General features: G+C 32.6%; 1 protein-coding gene across 1 annotated transcript; it reads right to left on the bottom strand.

Moving 5' to 3' along the window:
- Positions 1-262: 262 nt before the first annotated feature.
- On the bottom strand, positions 263-2165 carry LOC107923057 (AT-hook motif nuclear-localized protein 22). Its single transcript, XM_016853268.2, has one exon. The coding sequence runs from the start codon at positions 1523-1525 to the stop codon at positions 620-622; it is 906 nt and encodes a 301-aa protein (XP_016708757.1). The 5' UTR covers positions 1526-2165; the 3' UTR covers positions 263-619.
- Positions 2166-12872: the final 10707 nt, after the last annotated feature.

The raw sequence follows: 12872 nt of genomic DNA, 5'->3' as shown, positions 1-12872 counted from the left end.
ATTATTTATGTGAACCATCAATAAACCGATTTTTTGTTAAAGAAACCCAAAACCCTTCCATCTCATGAATGTAAATTCATTTCATATTCTTTTTAAGAAAAAAGAAAAGTTAATAAGCAACAGAATCTGAAACTTGAAAGTATTATGGCACAAGAAAAGGAACCTTACTGAAAAGGTTGCTTTTTTTGGCTTTTTTTTATATTTTAAAAAGATGAATTTTATTTGTGGGAAGAACAATTCTGAGACAAGCTGCAAAAGAATGTGAGTGAGAAATGACTGCCATCTTCTGGTACTTAATCGTTAAGCTACAATAATGAGGAGAAGTGAGAAATTAAAAGGCTACTTTTTATAAAAATAAAACCGGAAAAACCCACCAGGGAGAAAATCCAGAAAATTTGTACATCATCCTTCTTCAAACTTCAAACCAAACCCAGATGAATCCCATGATCAGCAGCATCTTTAACACTTAATTTAAAAACATCAAAATCAACTATTTTATAAAGGAAGAAGATTAAAAGGTGATCAGAAGGTCAAACTAACAAGAGGTGACTGAAAAGGATAATTAAGGAGACCAAAAAAAAAAAGAAAGAAAAACCCGAGTTTTTTTTTTTCTGTTTTGTTAATAAGGAGGATGACCTGTGCCCCAGTAGGCCTCAGCTGGCATTTGGACTGAATTTAGAAGATTTGGTGGTAACCCTTGAGCGAAGGATCCGTTGGGATCTTGTAATAGTTGCTGCTGCTGTTGTTGTTGTTGTTGAGCAGCCATGCTTCCCGGTGACTCTAAGGATCCACTTCCTGGAATCGGGTCCAGAGGTTGTTCCTCTTCCTCCAACGGGAGCCTTTCATAGGCCGCATTACCAAAAGAAGCTGCCATAATCACCACCGGACCTGAAGCAACAAGTTGACCCACCACGGTTCCTCCAACTACTTGACCTTGACCACCGGCTAAATATATGGCCAATCCCGATGCAGCCGCTGGTGCCGGGGGAGGCAAAAATGACCCAGAAAGGGATAAAATTTCGAACCGTCCTTGTAAATTCACGACTGCACCAGGAGCTCCAGGTTGTTTTAAGGTTACATTCGTTACAGTTCCGCTCCCACTCAAAATGCAAACCCCTCTTTGTTTCCGCCTAGCGAAAGTCGAAACGCTCTCCATAATATCACAGCCGTTGGCAATTTCCATAACATGGGACCGGAGGGCGTTGGCACTATCACGGGTTATGATGATCGGCGGCTTAGGCTTGTTCTTGGAGCCCGCAGGTCTGCCTCGTGGTCTTCTTGTGAGTTCACCTTCAGTTCCAGGGGCTACGGCTAGGTCGTTGCCTCCACCACCCGTGTCGGAAGTAGTGCCAGTGGCGGCGGTGGTGGTGGCTGTTTCTTCTCGATCTCGTTTCTGGCCACGGTTTTGTTCATCTTCAGAATTTTGTTGTTGGAGGAGATGTTGGAATTGATGGTGCGGATTTAGATGAAGATCTCTAGCGAGGAAAGAAGGAAGATGACGGCCATGAGCTGTTACTGGGTCCATTTCTGTTCGTCCTTTCAAAGTTGAAACCTAATCATCAACAAATCAGCTAACCAGTACAAGAACCAACTGAATTCTGATGGAGAAAGAGAAAAGAAAGGACAATAAAGTTCCTATTTTTGTTCCTTTGTGGATTAGAGGTTTGGTATTGCTGGGTATGTTGAATAATTGAATATCTACAGGTTTTTTTCACGAAAAAAGGGCAAGAGAAGAGATTTGAAGCATCTACCACCAAATTTTAAGCTGAATCTATATTCTCTCCACTCTTGATGTGAGTTGACTAATTCTTGGAACTGATGTGCTTCTCATGTAATGAAGATAAGTTTTGGTTAAGGGTTTGGAAAGAAATAAGGAAGAGGAGGGAGGGGTATGAAAAATAGCCAAAAGATGCTAAGAGGGGAGAGATGGTTTATGGGTTTAGATCTGAGGCTTAGTAAAAGGTCAAAAATAAAAAAAGGGGGTGTTGGGTTAGGGTTAGATGATGAAGTGGAGATCAGGTGAGCTGAGGGTGGGTTTAGTATTGGTAAAGACTGCGTGAGTGAGGTGAGCATGGGATGGGCGGTGTATCCTCTTTCTCTCTATATTCTGCGAGTTTCCCCGCCCACCATGGGGCCCAACACCCCACGTTCTCGCCCCCCTCTGTCTGTCTTGTATTGAGAATTAAAAGCCTGCAGTATGAAGATCATGCTGTCCTCCATTTAATACCTTCATGCCTCCTCCTATCTCTCTTCTCCTTCCCTCTCTTTTACTCCCTAAAAATTCTGCCTCCTCCTCCCCCTTCCTATATTTCCCTACTTTCCACCCCTATTCATGATAATGACCCTACATTTGCCATTTCCAAATCTTGGAAACCAAAGCCAAAAAGTACAGAATGTTATGTTTCCTTTGTCAATCAATTAGCTTTATGTAATGTAAGGTCTCTTTCATGGGATGGGATTCTTTGTTTCATCCTCCAAATTGTCCCAAAAAAACCGTATCTGTCATCCAATCTAACAACTGAAAAATATAAGCATATCTACAGTAGTTCTCAATCTCATTAACTCACTTGCCCACAAGGTATTATTAAGTCTTACTGTAATAAAAGTTTAAAGCTGTTTGATACATAGCACAATTGGCTTTGTTTATAGGATTCCATTGAACTGCGGAGTCGGAGATTCTTTGTGTAGTGCTGCACTGTACATTTTAATAATTCGATAAAGCAATGAGAAAGTGTGAAAAACTGAAACCAGGCGTTATTGTGGTTGGAAAATGACAGGATGGAAATTAAAAAAAAAAAACTGAAACAAGGGTGAGCTAGCAGCTAGCGTTACGATATTTGGATTCATGCTTGCCGTGGCTGTTGCGCGAATAAAATGAAATAAGAGTCAGCCATCCATTTGACTACAGTTGCAACCCAATATATATTACTTACTAATTCATATGATTAAAGATTCCAACATGAGTTTTCAATATTTCTAAAAGCCATTCATGATTATTTTTTTCACATTACAACACACAAAGTTGTTGGACTAGATATATACTTAATTAAGTTAGCTCTTTTTAAAAGGAAATGAGATAATTTGCATAATTAATAATATGGGGGAAGGAAATTAAGGGGGGCATTAAAGGAGAGTGGGCATGGGGAATTGTAGTTGGACCTACTGCAACGGAAATAGGGTCAGGGGCGTGTCTTAAGGGGGACTCTTGTTTCTAGGATACCAATTCAATGAATCAACAATAATCTTCTCTTCTCTCCTCACCTCTCTTTTGTCTTCAATTTGATGCATGGGGAGATTAAGGGATGCTAGCAAGCTGCATGCCTTGTTTATTACACGATCATTAAAACGGAACTTATGATAAAAAATAATATAACTCATTCTCCACCCTTAATTTTTAGATTTTTAGGTACTCACTTCAACTTATGCTCCATGTAATTGAATTTAGTCCTTGGCATCAATTTGTGAAGCTGTAGAAATAAAATAAGAAAACAAAACCCATCCATAAGGTAGAGACAATTACAATACTGTTCATTATGTAATTTGTAAAGACAAAAAGTAGGTGCTTCTAGGAATCGTTTATACTACAATACATATATCGCCTCTCTCAATATATATATAAACGATTAAATGGACTGGGGATGATGATATAAAAATAAAGTTCATGTAAATGAGCATGGTGAGGTCTGTTGAGAAATACGAGGTTCATATTTATGGCTACCTAATGGGATGACTGAAGAGAAGAGTCCCCACTCTATATATTCACTTCTTAGTGCCATCTATCTATATAGAGAGTCCAATACACCTAAATCCCATGAATCCATTTGATGCTCTCTGTTGGATTTTCAGTTGTCTCCTTTGCAATTTTGGTTCCGCCGATAGAACCTGCAGCCTGGTTGTAGAAATTTAGATAAAAGCTACAAGTTCTTCCATATGGTAGAGTTGTGATGTAACTTCACTTACACATCATCGTTATAACAAAATATTATTAATCTAGCTGTCAAAGTATTAATATACAATTTGGTACAATATGGGAGCACCTCATTGGCTAACCGGTAAAAGAATAGTCGTGGTGACTAAGCATAATAGAAGATGGATACTAATTCCCTTATGTGAAATTATCTTATTCCTTTTATTTTCATCATCTTTAGTTTTATATTTCTTACTTCTTTTCATTTTTGGTTGACAACATTTCAAGTAAAAGCTTCAGCACTTTCATGGTTTGTTTTCATATAAATATATCTAAATCAATCACTGAACCCAAATTATCTCGGAGTGATTAGAGAATCATATACTCCATCAATAATATCAATTAAGGGTGTCTGCTTTTTTCACAAGTAATACTTTTACCATTTTCTCATATTTGTTTCATGAATATAGTTTATTCAACAAAAAATAATTCATAAATCAATGAAAAATAAGCTTTTGTTTTCTTCTAAAAATTAATTTTTCCTTTTGAAGAGTGCAAGTCGTGTTTTTGAAAAAGAATCTCTTATGAATAACTTGATTTTTATATAAAAATTAACTTGAATCAAGCCAAATATTATTATATTAATAATAAAATTTTAATTATAATTTTTAAAATATTTTAAAAATAATAAAATTTTAATATCAAATATTACAATTTTCAACATTATTAAACATATATATTTATATTTAATCATTAATATAATAAATTAAATATAGAGCACAAATTTGTGTTTAAATTCTTTATCATTATGTTATCATCAATCTTGAGTCAGTATCGAGTTAACTTATTCAATATCATAATTTCATTTAAAAATTTAACATTACCAATAATTTTAAATTTTAAATATTATTCTTAATATTTTATTAAAAATAATTTAATTGATGTTTTAATAATAAATATATATTACAATTTATAGTAATTTAGCAATAAATATTTTATAGTATAAAATATGAAAATTTTAATAATATAAATATGAGTATTTATTTAAATCATGCTTAGCTTGTATCCCTTCTAGCTAAATCTATCCATCGGTTGGGTGGCCAATTCAACTCGGTTCAAGCTTAGACAAGAAATTTTTTGTTCTTGGGCTAGCTCAACCCTACCTAAAATTAAATTAAATTAAATCTTAAAAATAATTTTATTTAAATTTAATTATAAATATAAGTATAAAATTATATGTTTTATTATTTTTAAATAGTAATATGGACTTTTTGGAGGGTTGAGCTTGGGCTTGGAATTTTTTCAGAATCAAACCTTGACTCGCGCCATCCCAATCCATTGACACCTCCACCTCCAACTCCATTATATCACTATTCACTTTCATATACATAACTTCAAATTAAATTTTAATTAGGCATTCTTTTTTTATTAAATCCATATAAGATTTTAGTTATTGTAAAATAAATTTAGTTTGTAAAACATAAATTGTTCTATAATGTTTTGTAAGAAATATAATATATGTTGTGCTTATTTTATCAAAAATAGTTTTAAAAAAATTTGTCAACTAGCAAAAAATATTTTATGCAGAAATATCTTAACACTAGAAAATATCAACTTTTTGAAAAAAGCAATACATTTTTCTAAAATAATTTTCCATTTTCATTTTCAAAAAATAATTTTTATTTTTAAAAAATTGAAAAAAAAAGTTTGATAAATAGAAATAAAAAATCTGTTTTCAATAATAAAAACATGATGTTTGCTAACTATTTCTCTCTAACAAAAATAAAATAAAGAAATTTACATTTATATGAATTCGAGTTAGAGTGCTATATTTAATATTTGAAAACATGTTGGAAAAAATATTATTACAAGTTTGAACTAAAATCAATTTATCAAAAATTAAAAGGGAATAGGTTACATTAGGATGATCCTAAAAACTAATGTTATTAGGCACCAATAAAATTTTGCCACATCATCAAATTGTAAAGACATAAAATAATTATTATACACTCATATATAGATAAATGATTTTATAGACCTTTCCCACCATATTATTTATGGTCCATTTCTAATCATTTCATAATATTCCAACAATTTTTTCATGTCATTGACACAAAATTTTGGTGATTCTTTTACCTTGAACCCCAACTCCAAAACCTTATACCTTGAATTTAGAATCTTGAACCCTGGACCCAAAACCTAAAACCCAAACCTTAAACTTAAACCCTAAATGTATAACCCCAAAATCCAAAACCCAAACCCGAACACTAAAACTTAATCTTGAACCCAAACTCTAAACCTTAAAGTTTAGGGTTCAAGATTCAAGGTTCGAGTTTAGGATGTGTGGTTTTGGGTTCGATGTAAGATCCCAAAATAGGGCCTATCAGTACAGTGGTTTCGAGACCACAAATCCAACGTTTAAATATTTATTTTATGATTATTATGAGGTCTAGAATATGAAAATATGCATGTGTTAAATTTTCATGAAGAAATTCTATGAGCAAGGTGTCCAATTGGAAAATAAGGACCAAATTGAGTAAATCGCAAAACTTGGATTCTAGAAGTAATTTGTATGAAATTGCTTTAGGTTATTAATTAGAATTCCTTAAGGAGAAATTTTCCAAATTTCTAAGTTTTTGGACAAAAATGGGCATGTATGGATAAAATTTTAAAGAAATGCTTTAAGGGCATTTTGGTCATTTGGCTAATTAATAAAATAAAATGGGAAAATGAAGGCAAAAATCAGCCATTCTTCTCCCTCATCCAGCCGAATTTCTCAAGCCCTCCATAGCTATGGTTTTCAACATTTTCAAGCTCAATAGTAAGTGCTCTCAAGCCCTGTTTTTAATATTCTTCGTATTTTTGAAATCCCAGTAGCTTACTCTCTCCATTTCTACCCATATTTCGAGTTAGGGTTCATGTTTGCAAAGTGACCCATGTGTGACATGTTTATTCTTTGATGTTTTATGGAGGAATATGAAAGTTGGATGTGTGTTAAACATTTTTTTCTTGGTGATTTTCATGAAAAACACCTAAAAGGACCTTTTTGCAAAAAGGTGTAAAATATGTGGTAGAAATGTGAAATAATGGAAAAATGTGGGCTGCCATAAGAGGAAAGAACATTTGGCTAGGCTTGGGTAATGTAGAAAATTCATGCATTTCATCATACGAGCCTAGGGACTAAATCGTAAATAATGTGAAAGGTTAGGGGCAAAACGGTCATTTTGTCTGGGGTGAAATTTAGACTCGAAAATTATAATGTGAGGTATTAATAATTCATTTTTATTGTTATAGACCCCGATGAACAAATTTCGGAGGTCGATCAAGGGAAACGAAAGATTTCGGAATAACCGAAACGTGGAACCGACACGAATACCAGGTAAGTTCGAATAACTTTAAGTAAACTATTAATATTCCTAATTGCATGTGTTATGAATGTATGATAATTGGTTATAATGATGGCATGAAAATTCATGAAATATGTTAATAATGATGATATGATAATAAATGTCCCGGTTGAAGTAAAAAGGGAAATTCGATGGATAAACCACGACTTACATGACTTGAGATCCTGCATGTGTTGCAGAAAAAGGATTTAGCCCGGACGGGTAATCCGTTGATCTCAAATATAGAAAGGATCTAGCCCGGACGAGTGTTCCTTGAGTGATCGAGCCTCTCGAAGAATATGTATGCATAATGGATTTAGCCCGGATAGGTAATCTGTCTAGGGTATGAATTTAGCCTGAACTGATAATTCAGATCTGAGCTCATTACGGGTGTTTTTCGCTACAAGAGATTTAGCCTGGGCTAGTAATCCCGCTGTAAGATGTGAGGTTCGCGGCAGTGCGTACTTGAGATGATCGCTCTTATGACTTGACAGTAAATGGATAATCCATCAAGACTTTTGAGAAACTCAACAGAATTAACATGAGATATAAAAATGAAAATGTTGAATGATGAGCTCATCTAAGACGAATTTACATGGTGTATTGTTATGAGACTAACTTGTTAATTGAGTGCATGTGATAGGGAAAACTAATTCATGCTTGTTGGTTTCATTGCCTAATATGGATGTATGCTAACTAATCGTAAGTTTACTTTCCAGTTATTCGGGCTTACTAAGCATGTAAATGCTTACCCCTCTCTTTTCCCTGTCTTACAAAGCTCGAGGACTCGTAAAGGTTGGAAGACGGTTGGAGAATCAACACACTATCATCTTGTCTAGCTTTGGTATATAGATACTTTTATTTTGTTCAATGGCATGTATAGGGCTTTTGTTATTTTGTTATATGTGTCATTTGATTACCCAACACGAAAGCTTATAAAAGTATACGTGTTCACTTGTATATGGCCATGGACATTGGCTCATTTTGATGTAGGGTTATGACATACAAATTTGTGCATGTTTATGTCCAAATGTTCTTGTGATAATTAAATATGACATATCACCATTAAGTATATGTAATGTGACCAAATCACAAGGGATGGCTAGGTTATAATTGGCAATGAGTTAAGATAATGAGACAATCTTAATTGTGTTATAAGATATAGAAATCCTTAATACAAAAGGGAATAACCTAACATGTATAAAACTAATGAGATGAGGTTTACATGCAATGAGATATATCAAGGTCATTTGGGATGTATAATTAGGACTAGTTATGTATTATGGTAATCTATAAGAGTATGGGGATGATAAAGGGTGACCAAAGGCTTGGAAAATAGCCTAACAAGGTTCACACGGACCGCCCCATAGGCGTGTGATATGGCTGTGTGTCCCTTGCACCTAAAAATTTTAAGTTAGAATGTATGGTAGTAAACACACGGGTAGAGACACAGTCGTGTGTCTCAACCGTGTGGAGGGTACGGCCTAGCACACAGGCGTGTGTCTTGGCCGTGTGCCCCTAAATGCATACTGATGTCATAAACAGAATGTCCAAGTTCTTGGACACGGCCGAGCACATGCCCGTGTCCCTAGCCCGTGACACGGTCGTGTGTCTCAACCGTGTGGAGGGCACGGCCTAGCACACGGGCGTGTGTCTTGACGGTGTGCCCTGAAATGCATGCTGACATCATAAACAAAATGTCCAAGTTCTTGGACACGGGTGATCACATGGACGTGTCTAGGCCGTGTGAGGGACACGGGCTAAGGACACGGGCATGTGCTCGGCCATTTGAAAACCCCTGCAGGTTCAAAATAAGAAATAAATTCAATTAATTCCACATGAGTAGGGGACACGGGCGTGTGCATTGTCTCCACACGGGTGTCTGAGACATTAGCCTAGAAATTTTCTTTAAATTTCCTTAGGTCCTCGATTTAGTCCCGAACCATTTTCAATGTATATTTTGGGCCTCGTAGGCCCATAATAGGGACACTAAGATGTTGTTTGATTGGGTTTAAATTGGAACGAAATTTTATATCCCGTATTTCTCGAAAATATTTGAGTATGTGTCTGGTAATACCTTGTGCCTGGTCCCAGTTTTGGGAACGGGTAAGGGGTGTTACATTCGGGGTTTAAGGTAAAACAATTATCAAAACTATGCATCAATGACATGGAAAAAATTACTATTTTTTTTAAAAGTGGTTGCAGAAAAATAAAAAATATTAACTTACATATGGAAAAAAGAAGACAAAATGATTAAAATTTATAAAAGAAGAAAATATGTTAATTTATAATTTAAAAATTAATTATTTTAAGTAATTTAAATAAAATTAAATTAAGTTGGAAAAAATATTAGATATAAACGAGTGTATAATAATGTTTTGTTATGTTTAAAAGTTAATGATGTAACACAATATTATTGATATTTAAGATTATCCTAATAGAAATAAGTTGTAAATTAAAAACCCTTATTTGCATTAATTACAGACCGTAAAAACAACCCTTTATTATTTTCTAATAATATAAATAGCATGGTATACGTACTCTTGGATATCGGAATACCATATAGATTGTACTGCTATTAATGTATTTGCTCAACTTATCACCAAGTATCTATATAAATAATCCCAAGCTCTGGTGTTCACCTTTTTTAATTACAGTAGTCACGTTTCTTTTAGAATTTTAAAAAAAAAATTATAAATGAGTTTTTATAATAAGTAATTTATTAATTAAGACTTTATATATTGGTATGTGATTGGTATTTATCATCATCAATCGAATGATTAATACGCAATATTGATTTAAAATTAAAACAAAATGATACTAACATCGTTTAGTTTTGATTTTCTTTTTACAAGAGAATGAAATAAAACAGCAACGTGAACTAAGTGTTCTCCAAAAGAGGAATAATGGTATGAAAATGTGATTTAACGCCATTCCTATCCTTTTCTAATAAAAGAATGTTAGATTTGTGTTACTCAAATTTTAAGAGATTGATTGCAAGTCAAGTTAAATAAAATATATTTTTTTGTAAAAGATTTAGTATTTATTAGTATAATATATTTAACATTTATTAGTATAGTTTATTTGACCTACTAATTTAGACTATAAATAGGTTCTTTCACAACCTTAGAAAATACATTTTTGAGATTAGAACTCATAAAATTTTGTGTTTACATTTTGAGATTTTGTACTCTTCGTTCTTTTACCATTATAGTAAAATTATATTTGCCCATGATTTTTTATCCTCTTTGGCTCAATTTATTCCTCTATTTTTTTTTCTTGTTGCTTAATCTGGTCGATCCTAACAGAGAATGACAAATCAAATTTTTCTTCTTAATTTTCAGTTTTTTTCAAAAAATCTGATTTGACATTTTCTTATTGAAAAGGGATAGGGATGAAATGAAATTACACTTTCATACAATCCTTTCTCAAGTGAAAAATAATTCCATCTTTATCATCCTTGAAAAATTGGAGAACCTCTTTTGAAAGTTTGTTAAATTAGCTGCATGTAGTATGTTTTATATATATATGTTTACAATTAAATTGAAATAAATTCAATAAGTTTGTAATACTTATAGATTAATAGCCAAGCTTTTTTTTTCCAATATTTTGACGTAACCTCTTCGACTTATACCTCATGATATTAATAGTGAATTAAGAGATGTGGCATTCAGATTTAGCTATTACTTAATTAATTTATTCATTGGCAGTTAAATTGTCAATTTGTGAAGCTGTAGTAGTAGTAATTAAAATAAGAAAACTAAACCCAACCATGTGAGGATAAACAATAAAGTTGAAACAATTATAATACTGTTCATTATGTAATTTGTGAAGACAAAAAAAAGAAGGGTGCTTCTATGGAATCGTTTATACTACAATACATATATATATATATAAACGATTAAATGGACTGGGGATGATGATATATATAAAAATAAAGTTCCTGTAAATGAGCATGGTGAGGTCTATTGAGAAATACGAGGTTTCATATTTATGGCTACCTAATGGGATGACTGAAGAGAAGAGTCCCTACTCTACATATTCACTCCTCACCATCTCTATATAATAGACTCCAATACACCTAAATCCCATGAATCCATTTGATGCTCTCTGTCCAACCCTGCAGCCTTGTTGTAGAAATATAGATGAAGCTACAAGTTCTTCACTACATTTCTAAGCCATGGTTTTCTTAATTAAATTAATCTCTTTGTCAATTTATTGAAACAACAGGGTTGAATTGTAACTTCACTTACATCATCCTTATACCAAAATATTATTAATTTACTTGTCATAAGTATTGTTATCTAACATAATATAATGTGAGAGCACTTTACAGATCATATGATTAAATAATAGTTTTGTCAATATAATCTCTTTTATTGATAACAATTAAATTGAAACTCAATCGATAAAAGGGTATATATTAAATGTTTGATTAAGAAGAAATAAAAAGAAGTTGGTGATTAGATGAACGGGTCCCCTTGGTAACGACCACGCTCTTTCATCTTCATCTTCCAGTTTAGCCAAACCTTCCCAATGAAAACAACCTTAATTAATATAAAACGCATGTGCTTCACTGTTTGATTCGTTTACCGATAGATTTGAGTAACAACTTTTTCATCTTGACGTGATTTTATTTTATTTTATTTTAAATTAAATATTTTATTAAAATTTAACCATAAAAAATACATAAATATTAATATAACATTCAACTTCTTTTAAATAATAAGATAAATTATTTGAATGTTTTGGATGAAAATTGGATTTAAACTTTGGGTGCTTCTCTATTCACCATAAAACAACACTGGAAATTGTAGGTTTATAATAAAACAAAACCTTCACTTTATTGTCAATATGTTAATTCAATCAGTTTTAAAAATTAAAAAGAATTGTAAATCGAAAAATATAAAAAACTCAAACCAAAAAATATTAGTTGGATTCCAACTATTTATATATATTTTTTACATAATTTTTTTCATTTATTCAATTAAATTAAAAATGGGCAATCTAACCCAATTCACTAATTGTTTTTTAGCCGATTTAAGACTCAAATTCCAATTTTTTTCTTTTTTAAAGTCAATATATTTAAAGCAACTTCTTATCTTTAGGTTGGAATCTTTTCCTATTTCTTATTATGTTTTCAGCGGTTTTGATTGATTCGTAAATTAATGTCAATGATTTGATGGTTTTATTAAGGGTAGAATCTTTTTATCTTCTTAAATAGCTTAGCAGCAACATGTTTCAGCGTTTTTCTTTGATTTTTTAATTTTTTTGAATGTTTTGCCAAGTAATAATGGCAATTAGGTTTAGGGTTCAAAAGATGCAGATTTCCATGCCCAAAACAGCGTTAAGTTCACGGGGTTTGAAACACTATTTTCCTTTAGAAAATCAAGCAATCAGCTTGAAATTTGTGAAGATAAGAGTTGAAGTCTTGAAGAAATTCAAGACAAAGTCTTCACTTTAGGAAGAAACAAACGAAGATAGCTTAGAAAACTGTTGGAGCTTTGGTCCAAGTGCTGCACTAATTCTATTTTAATCCTTTCATTAAACTAATGAAAACCCATTATGTTGTCCAAATC

This window comes from Gossypium hirsutum, chromosome A11, assembly GCF_007990345.1.
Source record: "Gossypium hirsutum isolate 1008001.06 chromosome A11, Gossypium_hirsutum_v2.1, whole genome shotgun sequence".
NCBI lineage: Eukaryota > Viridiplantae > Streptophyta > Magnoliopsida > Malvales > Malvaceae > Gossypium > Gossypium hirsutum.
The sequence above is the reverse complement of the archived record's forward strand: the minus strand, read 5'-3'. Positions and strand labels throughout refer to the sequence as shown.